This window comes from Lissotriton helveticus, chromosome 8 (genome assembly GCF_964261635.1).
Source record: "Lissotriton helveticus chromosome 8, aLisHel1.1, whole genome shotgun sequence".
Lineage (NCBI taxonomy): Eukaryota > Metazoa > Chordata > Amphibia > Caudata > Salamandridae > Lissotriton > Lissotriton helveticus.
Window position 1 is genome coordinate 915,847,182 of NC_136069.1, and position 18,330 is coordinate 915,865,511.

The 18,330-nt window shown below is 43.8% G+C and overlaps 2 protein-coding genes across 4 annotated transcripts in view; one reads left to right on the forward strand and one right to left on the reverse strand.

Annotated features, from left to right (window-relative positions):
• The window catches only part of CMSS1 (cms1 ribosomal small subunit homolog), a 1,475,838-nt gene that overhangs the window by 1,072,465 nt on the left and 385,043 nt on the right, over positions 1-18,330 (reverse strand). For both annotated transcript variants that reach the window (XM_078657737.1, XM_078657736.1), the window contains exon 2: positions 9,767-9,802. In XM_078657737.1, the coding sequence (XP_078513863.1) occupies positions 9,767-9,802 (36 nt within the window). The remainder of the gene's footprint in view (positions 1-9,766; positions 9,803-18,330) is intronic.
• FILIP1L (filamin A interacting protein 1 like) overlaps positions 1-18,330 on the forward strand; it is a 795,845-nt gene that overhangs the window by 452,669 nt on the left and 324,846 nt on the right. The window lies entirely within an intron of this gene.

An 18,330-nucleotide genomic window follows, 5' to 3' on the forward strand; every position in this document is an offset into this window, starting at 1 on the left:
CAAACTTGTTTGAGATTAGTGCATTTGAGAATTCTGCATTGATCATACTACTCTAGAGTGCTTTCTCAGAGGATAGGGAGGGAGGACTCTGACCGCGGGGTTGTTGGCGAGAGAGCACATTTTTCCACACCCTCTGGGGCTGCCCGATAATACAACACTGTTGGGAGGAGGTGGTGCGTAGAAAGGCTCAGGAGCTTGATCTAGTTGTTCCCCTGGATGCGAAGTGGATGCCTTTTGGCTATAACAGGGGAGGCGTCCTGGCCAAAATATCAGAAGATTTGGCTAGTGGCTGCCGCAGAGGAGGCGTAACTTTGCTTGGGTTTGGGGCACAGTGACTCTCCCCCTCCCGAGTCAAAGACTGGGAGTCAGGTTTGGATTGGTGCCAGTGTTCAGAGCAAGTGGTCTATCAAAGCAGGGGCTGCCCTATGAAGTGGGAGAAGATGTGGGGCAATTGGCATACATTTCAAGAATGCTGAGTATGTAGGGGTGGTGTTATGTAGAAAGAGGGGACCCTGACTTTTTGGTGTGTTACCTGTTGTGGACTGAAAATGTGGAACACCATAAAGGCTCTGATTCAAATGTATAATCATATCATATATATGATGCTGTCTGCTCTGGTCAAAGTGTATACTAAAGGACTGCTACAAATACTGTATTCACTGTATGATAAGTGATGTTTAATAAAAAAAAGAGTTTAAAAACAACTATATTTAAGTTGAGCCTGTGACACAGTGCAAGTTGACTTGTTACAAAAGACCTATTGTGGGCATACCAAGAACTTACAGGGGCTTACAGCTTACTCATTACTTACTGTTGATTGACTTTGTCACTCCTATTTGCATACTTCTCATTCAATGGATTTCTTTGTCCCAGCTTGTCCACCTTGTGTTTGTCCCTCACCTGGAGCCTAGCTTCTTGACCATCTTTCTGAATGGCTGGCTTCTATCCTTCCATGCTCCGTTTTGTTGTCTCTCTCTAACTGCAACCTCCCTTTCGTATGCTTCTCCCTACCAAACACTCTCATTCCCGCACTTTGTGTTATCTCACTAGTGTGCTTCTCCCCCGTCCTTCTGTTGCTCTCCCTCGTGTGCTGCTTTGCCCTGCCCCAGCCACCTTCTCATTATTTCCAATCCTTCATTGATTTTCCAAACTCCTTTAAAAAAAAAAAATTGTGTGTGTGAAGGGGCACAAGGGGAAATCAGGGAGCAAATTGCTGCTAGCCTTACCACCTAAAAAAACAAACACTTTTCCTGTACCCCGTTTTCACTTTTTTTTTAATTTACTGGTCCAGCTTAGACTGATAAATAAAAAAAGAATGGAACCTATGTCATTTTGTAGTAGGTCATGTGTAATGACGCATGTGTGCATGCAGCGCCAAAGCTAATAGGTCCCAAAAGTGCGACAGATTTAAATTGCCAATGCTTGTTTCCTCCTAGAGCAATAAGAGCTTTCCAATTAAGTATATTTGCGGGCATTACTATTTTTAAGGATTGCAACAAAGGAGAATGTAAAAAAAAGGTGATAATGGTTTTTAGGTGCGATTTCATTAACTTAATAGTTTTGCCTCAGAAATTTAAAAAACTGTAATTAAAAAAAAAATGTATAGTTAGATGTTTTAGCACATATGTAAACATTTACATCAGGATTAGCAATCAATGAAAATAATAATGGTCTTCTATTATCTAGATCTTAGTTTTTTGTGAAAATAGGTCTGGTGTAGCACTCCATGGTTCCAGGCACACCTGATGTTTGATTTCAAATGGAGAGGGGATATGAGTAATATTGGCATCTAAACTGAACACCTTCTCAAAAACAAAACTGAACATTTACTCCCCAGTCATGCAACAATCTGCTATGGGGTGTCGCAGGCTTCCTATTAACTCAAGGAACTATAAACTACAGCCACTTTTCTGAAAGAGCACCAATAGCCTAAATATCAACACCCACTACCCTTAAAAATAACATGTGACCCAGGAGATGGGCTCCCCAGGGCCTGGCAATGGCTTGTTGAAGGGAGCACATGCCCCCTCCGCAAAAATATTAATAAAACAATCCCCCAGACACTGGCCCACAAGGGCAGGAGTCCACCATTTTTTGGACAAAACCACTGATACTCTGCGGAGCTGTAAAAAAAAAAAACAGTTTTTGGCCCCAGGGGCTCTAGGACCCCCTACCAGGCCTAGGGGTGCAGGTAATCCCTACTCTGGCCGCCCACATATTGTTTAAATTCTTTTTCCAGGACAGCGGCCTACGTCCACGAGTCCTAAAATGGCTGCCACCACATTTTTATTAAGCTGGTGTCAGCCAGTCAGATCTGTTGAATTCACAGATACTCTGCATCTATATATGCATAATCTTCAAACCACAATTTCTCAAAAACGACTTAACGGATTTACACCAAATCACAAAAAGCATGCATTCTAGACCAAGATTGAGCTTTCTGGCAAATCTGATGTCATTGCTCCAGAAGAGACTCCAGCGGATCCAGAACGCCTCGGCCAGACTCATCCTCGACATCCCCCTCGACACCCCCCGACGTAGCCACATCTCCGGACACCTGAGAGATCTGCACTGGCTCCCGGTCAACAAGAGAATCACCTTCCGTCTCCTCACCCACGCACACAAAGCCCTACACGACCAAGGCCCGAGCTACCTCAACAACCGGATCAACTTCTACACTCCCAAGCGCCTCCTCAGATCAACCAACCACGCCCTCGCCGCCGTCCCCCGCATCCGAAGAGCGACAACAGGAGGAAGGTCCTTCTCCTACCTGGCCGCCAAGACCTGGAACTCACTCCCGACCAACCTGCGCCTGACCCAGGACCACCTCTCCTTCAGGAAGAAGCTCAAGACCTGGCTGTTCGAGCAGTAGCGGCACCCCCCCCCCTCCCAGCGCCTTGAGACCCTACGGGTGAGTAGTGCGCTCTACAAATGACCTGATTGATTGATTGATTGATTGATTCCATTCATCCATAACTCTCACAACAGCCATGGAAATCATAACTCGCGCACCAAATCAAATACACATGATCTTACCTTCGATAAATCAGAAGCAGTTACAAATGTTTTAATTCTTTTTACAGATGAGATTACATATCATATTGTCTTTACCACCTCTACAGAGAAGACTATGTATGTTTTTAAATTATTGTCACTTATTGCTATGAATATTTTGCTTCACAAGCATTGCATTTGGTGTGTGACCTGTATTCAAATATCATACAGCCATTTCAGTTTCTGGCTAGGATTCTACCCTCACAGATATAGGTTGGCACATAACAAACCAAACTGCATATTTTGGTATTAAGAATCTCTATGATTTCCCATTGCAATTAACCTTAGAGAAAAATCATACCATTAGTGGCACATTTGTTTGAGTAAAAACAGGTCATGGATAGCTCACAGTGCCGTAGCTAGGCCTTAGGCCACCCGTGGCGGTCCCTGCATTTGCCGCCCGAGGCGGCCTGATCGAAGAGCAAAGACGGTGCTGGCAATTCATGCGGCTGCGACGGGTGTAGGTAAGAGCGGGGGGGCGTTAGGGGGTGCAGCAGATTTTTGCGGCGCAACGGCTGCAGGTAAGAGCTGGGGGTTAGGGGGCCGGCTGCCGCCCCCAAAACTTGTGCCACTTGGGGCGGGCCGACCGCTGCCCCAGCTACGCCACTGATAGCTGGTCATCTATTTTCTACAGTAAAATTGACCAAGTGGAATATCAAACCCACATGAAATTTTACTGCTTCTCAGAACCAAAATTGCACACACCTGGGTCTAAGATATGAGAATAACTCTCAATAGATAAATCCTTCATAGTTGAAAGTCATGTAGGGTAAGGGCAAAGCACAGTGGTCCTCAAAACATCAATGTAAAGTCAATTGTAACAAAATGATGGCCGATTCAGGAAAATGAAAAATATAATTATTTGGATGCACTTTTAAACAGGTGCGCCGGGAGCAAACATGAACAGTGCACCGGATTACAATGAATGCGCCGCCTGCAGACAGCCATGAACTCAGGTCAGCCCAGGGGGCAGCACATTCAATGAAATATGGAGCAGCTGCTTTAATCAGCAGCTAAATTTTTCACTGTGCAGGCGGCATCTGTCTGCATTTTAGACGGAGATCTTGATGGCGGGTGGAGTGACTGCACTCGCTTGCAGTGGGATGGTTGGGGGATCTATGGGACCCACTTTGTCCCCATTCAAAGGGCAGCCCGCAGGGAGCACACTGACAGAGTGCTACCTTATTGTGGCCACGCACCCATGCAAATGAGGGAATGCCATCTCGAGACAGAGCTGGCGCGCTACATGCGTGCCCGCGCAATCAGTATTACACAAGGGGTCGCACACGCGGCTGCGGCCCGTTGTGTTATACTAGAGTGCCCTGGGGGCACAAAAAAGCGGCGCATATGTCCCTTGCGCCTCCAGGGTGTTCTATGTAATACTGCCTCTGGATGTTCAGTTGAAATACAGGATTTGGCAATGGGGAAGGGTGAAACAACCTGTGTAACAAATACACCAACATTTCTTAATACATTTCAAAACCCCAGATGTTTGGTTGACTTGTTATATGTGGAATTGTCTATTTATGGTTGTCTGCAAATGACTGGTTCACTCCAATCACCCAATTTGGCAATGCAGATGAATCAGCCCGGAATGGCTACCACCAGCGAGCTATGGCGTGATGCACATCAGTAATGCGGAGCAGCAATACAGGGCTTTGAGTGGGGCAGGGCCCTCTGGGTCGCAGACCGGAGAATAATTAAAAATGGACAGTTAAACGGGTCCCTATCGTGCCCTATTTTCATGTCCCTAACTTTACTGACAGAAATGCTGCTTGATTTATGAACAATGAATGCGAAAAACTTTAAGGTTTTCCATGTCCGCCATTTAGTTCCTGTTTATATTTTACGTTTTAGTCTATCTTGCAGTCGGCAGAGGAGGTTTGAACCTATGGGGACGTGTGCGTTACACTGATTGAATCCCTGGGAAAAATCAAGCCAGGAAATACAGTCCCTCGAATACAAAATACTAGACTTACAATATTAAGACATCGATAGACATCTTTAAAAATAGATGGAGTTACTTTACCCTCAATAACATAGAAGACACATAACAATTGCAACATTGCAACAGATTGGATTGTAAAAAAAAAACTGCCTCTATGCATGAGATTCATCCATTAGGGAACTACTCCTACAATATAACTTCCGTCTGATGGCAACGATCCAGACAACCTAATTAAAGATACTTCCATGTTCCAAAACACATATAGACCCCCAGACCACTATACAGATGAAAAGTATACTTCTCTTTTGGTCCTGAAGAAGGTGATACATAAGTGTTGGTTGTCACCGAAACGTGCGTAGACCAGTGATCACACATCTGGGAGTCCCACCCAAGAACCACGTGACAAGAATAACCAACTAGATACATATTTGACGGACTTGTGAATGTCAAAACTGTGTTCTTTTGACAACTGTGACAAACAGGATTAATGAGGAGGACTCCACCTCAGATGTGTTTTTATTGTGACTTTTTTGTGTTTGTATGATTGATGGTATGTATGAGTAGAATGAAAGGTGAGAATGGAAGGTTGATGGTGCTATGTTGGGGGATATTATAATTTGTTTCTAAGCTAAGAGAAGTCAATAATGGTCTTTTTGTAAACTGAAATGTTATCATGATTCTGCCGTATTTGTAAATGTTCATGTGGACTTAACCCAAACTATAAAAAAGTATATGACAATATAGAAATATACATAAATATAAAAAATATTTTTGATAAATAAAAAAAAGAAAGAAAAATAGCAATGTTTGTATTGAGATTTTATGCTATGGGGAAATGTCCATTTTGAGTAACTACCACTGCAGAAAGTAGATAGGCCAGGTAAGAGGTTGTTTCCCTTGTATTCATTTCTTCCCCCTCCTCTTACGCCTTAAGTCAATTGGGGGACAGCTTTGTTTATACAGATACAAAGTCTATCTTGCATTCAATAAGTGTTAGCTATTTCTAGGGTATTGTGTTTCTGTATTTTTTTCTGTGCTGCATAGTGCTCCACTATGGAGCATACATTGAACTGAGTCGCATCCAGGTCACAATTGAGGGACCTGGAGTTAAGGTTGAAGGCAGTGCGAGTTTCTCACAGTGCTTGTCAGGGGGTCAAAAAGCTGTACAGAATACATGGTTATCCAAACCCTGGCCTCTCTAAAGAGCATTCAAAGAGACGGACACATATTCAAGTTGCAGTTGTCATTGTGTGAGAATGTGTGCGAAGGAAGTACACAGATGTCAACCCCGAACTTGGGGGACTATGGATATATTGGAGACAGCACTAAACCCAGGGGTGGCTTTTGGTGCAGCTTCGTGTACAAAGGGAGCCAACAGAGAAGTATTTGGCACATCTAAGGCATGTGCTGGCCTTGTGGTCACCAACCCACACATGTGAGGTATCAGTCATCAGCTCTTTGAAAAATGAGACACCTGCTGCAGTAATCTGTGGAAGCTTAACTTGTGCAGTGACCAGTTATCTGATATTGCAGGTGCTTCACCCAAAAGTTTGCTGTGCGAACACCATCTGCACGCACTCCTGGATCAACTATAAGGAAATCCAGGAATCAGAAAATGGATTCCAGCCAAGAGCCTGAACTGCCGATACCATCAAATGTCAGAGGGGCATTTTTGCATCCAGTGTGATGACCACAACAACCACTGTGATATTCAAATTCACTGCATCGCACTGGCAACCGAAAAGACAAGAGAAACAATTGAATCTACAATTATCACTGTGTCACTAGCTGTGGGCCTCTTGTGAGCGGACCAGAGAAAACTGCCCAACAGGGTCAGAGTCCGACACATCATAGCCACACCAACTCCTCTTCTTGTACCATTCACAAAAAGACATGCTAGATGAATCTCTATCCCTAGCCAAAACTAAAACTGCTGAAACTCAGATGGCCAAAGGCAAAACACCAACCTCTGAAGGATGACTAGTGGACATTTTAGACATGTTTCATGACAGAGAGGTCATCATAGTGGTACTAATAAGGTCTGGTTGAGATCCGACTGATGTAAAATCGTATCGCCTTTAAAAGTATACTGAACCTATATTGTAAATCTGTTTGCAAACTACTGGCCACCCAAATAATATGGTGTTACCTGATTCACTCCATTACGGCCAACCAGCTATATCTCAGGCTTCATACAATCTAAGATGACTGTTCCATATTATGAACACCACCTGGTGGGCTCCCGTTTGCAGAAGCTTCACTCATCACAGAGAAAGCCAAACTCCATTGTAAATGTTTATGTGCAGTACTTTCAAAAATGGGCTTCAGAGCCAGTATAATACAGTGGATAGGCTTTTTAAAACTTGCACCCCACAGCAGGGGGTCAAAATAGGATGTTTAATTTTGAGACAGTGGTTGATACCCAGCGGCACCACACAACCCCCTTGCCCCGCCAACACAATACATTCTGCATTGGCCATCAAGCCAGTGACCAGCTTTTTCAGAGCAAAGGGGCACTGCCAGGAGTCATCATATGAGATTGTTATACATGGTGATACCATGCTTTATCTGCACAATGTGAATCACGATCTGCAGATGGCCACAGACTCGTTTACTGATTTTAGAAATGACTGCCTTAACTGTCAATTAGGAGAAATCCTGTATATTCATGCGACGGACATTAGATGAATGAAAATGAGTGAACCTGCATCCATCTGCACTTTGGTGGCAACTGACCACTTTCAAATACCCCTGTGTCCACATTTACGACTGAGAGGAGGATGTGAATTCAAGAAATAGTGGCAGAGCTCGTGTGACTCTGCATAGATCTCTTTCACTTACAGTGTAAGCTGCACCTTTCACACAGGTGTGAGGTAGCACTCTCAAAAATGATGATGCCTCCTCAACTCGCCTCATAGGTATTTCTAACTAAGTTCATTGGAGAATCGACGTTTAAGGTGTTCATATGGAGCACTAAGAGGAGAAGGGTAGTCCTTGACAAACTGCAGCTGCCCTTAAGTGGGGTGGGTCTGGAGGGTGGGAGCCTAAGACTATGAATTGAATTATCTTGCGGTCCGGGTACAGCGGCCTGCTACATGGTTCTCAGAGGAGGTAAATGCAAAAAATTTAGAATTTGGCTTGCGAAATATCTTTAACCTTGCAATGCAAGGTCCTATTTAGTGGCAACACCACAACTACCACATATCCCAGGTTAGTCCATGTGGCTAGGCAGTGTTGACAAATATACCATAAGCATGTCAAGCCTGTGCCGGCCTAGGAACCAGAATACCCAATATGGTGCTGTGGCGGTTTCAAGAAGTATGCAGAATCCAAGATAGAACAGTCGGTTGATTACTGCTGTGTTCCGAGTTTGAGGGTAACATATTGTAACAGCACATCCTGTTCCTTTGATGATATCAGACAAGCATGGCATTACCCAGCATCAGTGCAAGACCCCCAACCCGTACGTTGTTTCGTGTTGACCAACTCACTTGAAGAAGTAACTCTAATGAACCACAAACATTTTATACACTATGGTCTTTACTGACACAAGGTGGAAGGAGGAGGGAGCAATACATACTATGTACACCTCTCTTAGGAACATTCCAAACTGCAGTGCTTAATTTGTAAATGAATGAGTGCTGGTGCCCAAAGCCAGGGCCGGCTTTTAGCATGCAAGCTGGTCCCACGCTCAGCACGCCGACTTTCAGATGGGGTGCCAGAGCAGCTTGCAGCAGTCTCCCCTTCAGCCTGGCTCGGGTGAAAATTGTCTTAACCATTGCTCTAAAATCTGTTTTTCTTCTTTCGCTTTTTCCCCTCACCTTCCCCATACCCTTCCTTTGTTCCCAACACACTGACAATTAAAGATGACAAGTGTGAGGGGGACGTCAAATTGGGTTTTACCCAGGGCACTATCTGAGTGAAGTCCAGCTCTGCCCAAAGCTCTGTTCAGAAGCCTGCAGGCAGTGCAATTATATACCAGCCCGTCGAATACCACAGTTGCGTAGCCTTCAGTTCATCTCAGGCCTTTTTAAACCGCTTCTGGACACTCCCTGCTCCTTTCTCTCACACCTGCTGCTTCCTGCGTTCTCCCTTTGTGATGGTTCCTGATTTCTCCCTTTGTGATGGTTTTACCTTCTTTCTCTTCCTCCATCTTTCCACATAGGATGAGGACACATTGTTCATTTTGTGCAAGAGGTTCAGTGTCACAACCTCCAACTCTAGACTACGGAATACAACTTCAACACTAACCGGACATGCTTACATATCTTGGACCCTATTTAATGTTGCTAATTTATTTTAATGTTTTATTTCTTGATTGATACAACACTTGATAATGCAATGCTGCCTTGCAATACCTCAGGGAGGGTCACTTTGTGGCTGGTATTCTGCTAAGAAAATAGATAATCAATACAGATAAAAAAAAAAATAAGTATAGCTGCCAAAAGCCTGATGTCACGTGTGACGTCAATCGTGGCTTTTCAGCAATCAGCACTAACCAAATTCAGATTTTCAAGTCCGTACATTCTGTGGGGAAAAAAACGCAACATGCTGTTATTAAAAAAATACATTAAAAACCTGAACTAGCTGTAAAATGTCGCAGGTAACATTGGGGGCCACTTCACAGCCATGAAGAAAATAATGAAGCATGTCTGATCTTATTTCACACAAATATCGCAGTCGAATCTAGCGCTCCAAAGTTATCAAGTTGACATGTGGCACCTTGCAGAACACCAAAATAAATAAAGTGAGTAAATCACTAACCTGAAGCATCTTTTTCTGGGACCTCTTCCCGCGAGCCTGTTGGGAAATCAAACAAGAGCAACTTGTCAGTTTTATTGAGAGGGCCACAAAAGCCTCTATCACATCAGCAAACAATGTGGTGGTGTTAATACACCAGAAAACACATTTAACGCAACTAACGGGAGGTGGCAATCAAGATAAGGAATTGCTAGTTTTAATTCTACCTGACATTGCACAAGGTCGATTATTAGTTTACTGCCCTAATAATTTGGCGAGCACGCATGTTGGTCTAGTTTTAATGGCTTCCTTCAGTGAGTCAGAGTCTCGTAAATAAGAGCCCCAGACTCCCTCCTTTTAGTCACAGGGAAATCGCATCTTATCCTGACGTGAACCTCTGGCAAGTCAAAGGGCCTGAGGCGAAACAGGCGGGAAGGAAACTCATGCGCGGTCAGGTCCGTATCACAACTGTTTTCCCTGCAACCTGCACGGGCCAGAGCCCCTCTGTGTCATGGGAGGGGAGCTCCTGCGTAGTGCCCCCGTCAGCAGCATAACAAGGAACCAGTACTCTAGGTGACACTTTTATGCTTCAATCCAGAAATGGAGTCACACTTGTGGCAAATATTGAGCATTTTGCACACATACACACACGCCTACGTGGATTTTTTATTTTTTTAAATTATTTTTAAGAGTGTTATAACTAGACCCGAAGATATCGGGTATCAGAGCGCTTTAACCAGTTTTGTTACAGATGGACACATTCATTTTTGTTAGGCATGTGGAGATTAACAAGCAGATTCATCAAACTAAAATCGGCTCGCAAAGGGCCAGATTCTGAGAATCTGGCCCTTTGCGAACGCTATTTTTGCATTTGGGATTCATCATCCCAAATGCAAAAATCGCAATTCTAAAAATCGCTAAATTGCGATTAATTGCATTTAAGGAATCTCAATTTGAGATTCCTTAAATGCAATTCATGAACCATTTTAAAATTGCGAATTCGCAATCTGGGGCCGCTATTTACCGCGAAGTCTAACTACGTGGTAAATAGCAAAAACTTTGAAAAATGCACTAAAGTGCATTTTTCAAAGTTTCATGTTGCGCACACACATGCCCTAAGGGCATGTGTGTGCGCAGCATATGTGCACACATCAATTTCAGGGGTGCAACAGGGTGTCCTTTGGACACCCCTGCACCCTTGAAATCGCAATCTCAATTTGCGAATCGCTAATTGCGATTAGCAAATTGAGATTGTCTTCCCATTCATTCCTATGGGCCTCTAGGCCCATAGGAATGAATGGGGAGATATTCCTTAATTGCGACTTGCAATTTGCGAGTCGCAATTAAGGAATCATTAGAAATCGCTATTTTTTAAGTGATTTCTTGATGAATAGCATTTTGCTATTCCTTAATAGCGAATCGGTATTTTTCGCTATTAAGGAATAGCAAAATGTGTTCTTGATGAATCTGGCGGTAAGTGATTTGCCCAGAATCACAGGATGTTGAGCGTCTCTGCCCAGACTCGAACCAGGGTCCTCAGCGTTGAGGTCGACCGCTCTAGCCATAAGGCTACATCTCCCCTACCCTACTAGATGAGAGTGAACTTGATATTTCCCAGTAATAATCATGCTGGACGAAACTAACAAAATACTGTTGTTGAGGAAACTGCTAGGCCCTCATCAACCTAAAAAAAAACATTGGCTAAAAGCAAAATTATGTGTTGGGTTTCAAAAAGCATAAAATGCCAGAGAAGTGCCTGGCACTGAAAGCAACTACTTTGTCTGTGGATGTACTCCTTGTGAAAGGGCAGAATGATGTAATTCACAGATCAGTTAGGCAATGGATAAATAGGGCTGACCCCGTGCGCCATGCTGTATGCTGCAGTGGGTGGGAAAAATGTGCAAGACACAATAACAGATCAATGGATGAAGAGCCTTAGGTAAGCCAATCATACATATAGTTTTAGTAAAAAATAAAAGGTTTTAGCTAATGCCAGCCCTAAAAAATAAGGCAGCCAGTAGGGGAATGGTGAAGCGCATTGTGAGGAGAGAGGGTTAGGGGTACATTCGGGTACAAGGACAATATTCTAAAAGTTGCAATCCTGGGTGAAGTGTTAGATATAGAGGCATCCTATGGCCCAAATGTGACATATCAGCAATGTAAAACTTCAGAGTAATGAAAGAGATAAAGGTAAACTCAAATTCTGTACTTAATTAACGTTTTTGAATGACTGAGAAAATCTACCAACAATGGTTCTGTATCAGTGCGCGACAATTCAGGTTAACCCTTCAAGGCTTTTCCTGAGAACAAAACTGTATTTAGTTCAAAACAACATAAATGAACAAGAAGACATGTTGTACAGAGGTCTGTTTGGTAATAACGGACGGAAGATCAGTGTGTTAAAGTGCAGTAAGGAGGAGGTGCAGCACATGGATCTTGCCGGTCGGTACTGGAGAAAGCCACACAGTGCCAGGTCTTACCTGACAGTGAACAAAGCGACACAATGCCTCTCCTCAGCTGAAGGAATAGAAATCGCACTTTTTTCCAATTCATCCAAATGGACTGCTGACACCTGTACTCCACTTCACAATCCAGGAAGAAAACTGGAATCCAGGTCTACCGTGCTTTGTGGATTCCGCAACCAACTGAGAGGACTGGCGTGGCTAGGAACATACTATATTGGGGCAGATAAATGGGGGATGTTTCCCAAATATCACCCCTGTTTCTGATTGCCTTGATCTTTTAATCTGCGGCTGAGGCCAAGGCACCAAAATAAAAGTGGCCCCATTAATGAATTAGATAGCCAAAAAGTTGGCCTTGTTTGCAAATTGGGGCAGTTTTACTTTTGAACTTGTAAAGACAAGCTGTGAAAGTTCTTTGTGAGGTATGGAAGACTATTGAAGTATTGTGAGACAGGACACTAGCCATTCTGGGTGGACTCAACAGAGGAATTACGAAACTTTCTGGGTTGTGTTAAGGTGCGGTTAATGACGGTCATGGCATAACGTGAGGGCAGGGTGTGATCTATGCTGAGGAATGAAGACGTCTGTTACAGTGTGGTGTATTCGTTTACATGCTCCCAGGCTAGGGAGGATGCTGCATCTGGCGACAAGTAGGGAATACGTGCCCCTAAGAAAAGAAAGAGCTCTCCCTGAGAGATTGCAATGGTACAGCAAAATGCTTGTGCGTGCCACATGCACCACAAGTCGATGCAAACCAGTCTGAAGTTGGCATATGTGGAGTCGAAGCTCCGCTCCAGCCCAGATACAACAGTTGAAGAAGTTGAAGGCCCTACCAAAGAGCACATTGAAAAAGCCCGCCGGAATCTGTTGTTAAGGCTGAAAGGAGAAATATTGCGCCGCACCATAACACAGAGCCATCAGTACAAAGCAAAATGCTAAAGGCAGCCACAACCAGGTACAATGCAAAAAGCTAAAGGCAGCAACGACCAGGTGCAAGAAAAAAACCTGTTACTTACTGCCAAGAAAGAAGATGGCGCCTTACAACTTTCGATCGGGTGTGATAACCCAAGTACAAGCACACGGCTAGTGCTTGCAGAAGTCCCCTGTACGGGGGGAATAGCAACCATATGTTCCCAACAGCAGTAGAAAAATGCACAAAATGCGATGCAGTTGGGTTCCTAAAACCCCCACAGCCATTCAGCACCACCGAGAAGCAGAATATTGGCCCCAGTTGAACTGCATGGACCGAGACGTTCAATTACTTCATAGATGCCCTAAAAGAAGTAGATAAGAAAATATTTAAATATGTAAAGAACCCTGCCGGTGACAGAGGGAAAGAAGTGGAGCAGCAGTTTATTAAAAATAAATCCAATCAATCAAAATACAGAAAGTTTTTATGCAAGCAGCAGATTGCCCGCAAGGGTAGGTTGCAGCTGCAAGGGTAGGTTGCAGCTCTCAAAGATGTGCCACGCAGGGATCTACTTGGGGCCGGCAGGTATAAAGAGGCGCCTCAGCATACTGAAAAAGTGCCTCAGATGTTGTACTGGTACAATAGCTGAAATGATCAGATTTGAAAGATCAGGTTTTTGCAGCACAAATTGAATTTTCAGAGCCCAGTTTAGCCACGGCTATCAAGAGGAACTTTTACGTTCAGTATAGTATTAACAGGATTCAGACTAGCTATTACCGTCTGATGGCAAGTTCAAACTCCGAAGCGAATATAATCACTGCAAATTAAGATTTTTCGTTCCTGCAACAGGAACGGGCAGGTGCTTAGAAAATGAGTGATGGTTTTCTTTTCCGAGCCACAGAGTTGGCACATTGCGTCATGGGACTCTGAGCATCGCCATGCCAGGAGATGGGCCTGAAAGTTCCACTCCCCCAGTGCAACTAAGCTGGCCTTTATCCACAATGGGTATGTACAGGAAATATAGTTCTGTTGTTTGCTGGGGGTACAGAAGATGATCACTGACAAGGCATGAGAGTGCTTGCTTTGGTAGCCATGTCCTTTAACCCCGATAGCTTTTTTGCGGTGGCAGCTGTAAGCTCTGAAAAGACCTGCTGCGAGAGGTGTTTGCCCCAAGCCTCCATGAGTGAACATTCTGATAGTTTATCACTGAGAAAGCACTTGTAGAATGAGATTTGGCCTCCACCGGCTAATTCGAGAACCCTGTACCAGTATTGCGTAGCAGGTCAAAGCTTATAACAAAAGTTTAAAAATTAGCTGCTTCTGGCCAGGCGCTGTTTTACTACATTGAACTCAAGCCTTATTTGAGCAAGGGGCGCTCTCTTTGGCAGGCGAGGGGCATCTTGGTAAATTCGGGTGATAAGACTATCCAGAGAAATGGCCACCCTGTCCAGAGTGATTTCACTCCCGTACGATAGTGCAGGCATAACCTTTGCTTTTATTACCTGGAGGAGAGGGGTCGACACTTGGTCCAAGCAGTTTCTGTGAAATCAACAAAACAGCGAACATAAGGCTAGTGCCTTTGGGTTTCATGGAACGCAAATGGGATTTGAATGATCCTTGGATGCCCAGATATTTATTTTTAGGATTGTGGTAAAGCCATTCAACATTAAGATGCCACCTGCCTCGATCGCCTTTTTTCGCTCCAAATGTAACTCTCATGGTTTTTGGGCGATTTATCTCAAGCCACTTCCTGACAGTATAGGCATGTTAAATAGATAGTTGATGCTGAGAACCAAACTTGGTTTGGCCAAGGAATACAAGGTCATCCGCTTATAGCAAATAGGTCATGCATTGACTTCCTGGTTTGTTTTTATGAACTGTTGCACTAAGCTCAGAGGCAATATTTGAAGCAACCTTGGGACCTTCTCTTCTTCCATCATTCAATCCTGAGATAATTGTCCTGTGGCACAAGCCCTTTCTATGCTCGCCTGCACCCTTAGAAGGTTCCCTCGTGGAGTGCTTCGAGGTTATATCCGGCGCAACCATAGGACAATGCCTTACTGTCTGAATATTGCAGAGTGCACTTTATTTCCTTGACTGCTTAAAAAGAATGTTGTAATGCTCTAGGCACTCTTGTTAGGAGCTGTAACTCGGGTACTCTCCTTTACTGTCTTAAGCACATTGCACTTTTTAATACTGGCATACATGCTAGGGTCCTCTTGCATTATGACTCTTCATGCTTGTCTGGAAGTGGTGCCTACACCGAGCTGGTATAGGTTGCCCTATGAGTAAAGTTTCTATGTGGAGCAATGCATGCTCTGGGTAATTTCATTACTCAATCTAGTAGCCAGATCATCAAGGACGTGGTCTGAAAATATCACCTGTGCGACTACTTGTGTGATATGTTTTTGCCAATGCAGTGCAAAATTCTGGTTGAACTGACCCTAAAGTAGGCATTATGGGTTGTGTGCGATCTCTTGCCACTTTGAGAGGTGCTGTGGGAAACCGTAGACCCAAACGTGTAGTCTTCACTCTGTATTGAAAAAGACAAACTCCACATGTGGCGTGTGTTCAGATACTCGTGGAGAAGGTTGGCAGTCATCTTGAAAAAGGAGGACTGTCTCCCACATGAGGGAAGCTTATGTCTGGAGAAACTTTAAAGGGTGGTTCATCATTCTCTTTCCTTGGAGCGATACTATGAAACACAGCAGCATCAAATTCCTCATAAGAGGAATTCTTTATTTTCTCTGGGATTAGATGCGAATGTGGCATGTGTAGAACCACAGCACCCCCCTTTAGAAAGGTTTTCACCTTTTTCTTATATTTTTTGCCCGAGGGAATATGCTCTGATGTCAATCGTGAAGACTATTTTGATTTAGAAGCTTTCCTCTTTAATTTCATATGGGGTGGGACGGAGTAGTTTCATGTCCTGCGGTAGCAAAGCGCCTCTGCTGCGTACCCAAATACTGATTGCCTAATACTGTAAACAAGGACACCAGCTTGCACGCCATTGTACAGTATTTGACCTAAGAGCTGGGCTCTAGGAGCAGCATCATTTTCAGGACAGTTGGAGCACCGTTTTGAGAAAGGAGCAATCTCCTATGGTATTGTTCAGGTTCAATTAGACATGAATAGGTCATCCGATAACACTAAACCAGAACTTGGGAGGAGGTATGGGGGGTGTTGTCCGATATTTACTAACAGGAGGATGCTCCTAGAGGTTCCGCTCCTAATCCTAAAGTAGAAAGCCCTGGAACACGTGGAAGCTACCTTCCTTCAAGGGTAAGACATGTTGAGGGTTATGTGACTGTCCCCAGTATAGAGTCTTCTTACATTGCAAGTTCTTGGAAGACGCAATCAACATCATAAATGCAGTTTAAAGAGTACTCGTTTAGAGCCTGAAGAATAACAAAAGAAAAAAATAGTTCCACTCAAAGCGAGGAACCACTGGAGAAGCCAATCACTATGTACTGATCGATCGACGGACAAAGTGGTGAAGTGGATGGTGACACATGACTGGGACGCAAAGCTCAATTGTCAAGGAGCACTTGCACTTTGAGGACACATTTTCCTTTTCAAATTAAGAGTGTTCATTATGGGGACTCTTTTTTCAAGCCCGGTCTGTTACTGCTGGTTATGACCACACAACTTTGAGCTTCTCGATCATTGTTTTGTCTACATGTGACTAAGTGAATTACTAGTCCAGTTCTTTACACCACTCTCCTAATTAAAGCACCACTCAGCGCTTCTATAATGTTACTATCACCCACACTGTGCACATGCACATAGATATGTATACAAACCTATAAGTGCAGTGAATGTGCATGTGCACATGCACCCATTTACTGGTATGGAAAACCCACATGCTCTCGTGGTATGCATAAGAACATTCCTCCTCTCTACATCACATGCTAGACTTCCTTTCCTACATAAGTGTGCCTATTTGAGTTGTATTATGTTTATTAATAGAGCGCACACACCCCGGAATTTAATTACGCTAAATAACCAGCGGGTGAGACTTGCTGCTAATATTATTAAACAGATTCGTTTTAAATCGTTTCCTAAAACGAGGCAGACAAATTTCATGGTGCAAAATCACAGGAAGAGAGTTCCACATTTTTACTACAGCAATAGAAAATGACCTGTCACCAAAGGTCATTCTTCTAGCTTTGGGGTCGGACGTAGATCTGGAGATTCACTCCCCTGATGTTTTTCAAGGAGAGCTAAGGCTGGACACTGGCTTTGGCTTTTCCACATCCAGTGGAGGCGCTGTGCAGAACACACCACATGAATAAAAGAGTTCTGAAACAACCTTTATCCAGAATCCACCCATGCTGCCACTGCTCCATGACGGCAGTGGAACACCTGCCTATGTGCCACCTTGACAATAAAAGATAAGTGGGGGTCTGAGGGGTACAGTTGGGGTGAGACATCATTTCAGAGGAGCAGGGGTGCACTCCAAACTTCTACTAGTCATCTTTCTCTCAAAAGGGATGGGCTCAACGGCTATTGGCCCGGTTGACCTCCAGCAAAAAGATCTGCTGTCAAGAGCTAATGCAGTCTTCAGCCGGACCTAAACTGAGAGCTTGCTGAATGCTTCACAGAAGTCATAGATCACACCATTAATCTGACTTAATTCCCGCGTCTGCTGCAGCAACCTGCCCCCTTTGAAGAATTAAGTGTCCTTTTATAGTCCAGGACCAACAATCTGCAAATGTTTATCAAAAATGCATACTTGACCCATAAAATAACGTTTTTCGCTTAAGAAAGCAAGCCATGCCTTGATTAGAACCTGAACAGAGCACTGCTTGTGCTAATCTAAACCTCAAGGGTATTGTGCAGGATGCAAAAACAAACATTCTAGTCATCAAAAACCAATAATAAATGAAGAAACTGAAGAACTCGTTCTTGTGAAGTGGCTGTCAGTAAGCTTCAGCTTTATTTGAGGAGCAAACAAGACTAGACAGAACACCAGGCTAAATCAGTTATTGAAAATTCTTTAATAAAACCTAAAAAGAAACAGCGGTCCGGTTTATTTTCATTCGAAAGCGTACCATCATTTTATAATGTAATTGACACACGAGCAGTTGTTGTGGCATTGTATTCGAATGCAATCACTTCCTGTCGGCACGCTGGCACTGACATGTAGGTGACATATTCCGGAGACTATGCCTTTAATGTTCGCAAATGTATGCCAGATCTCTGGCTACAAAACA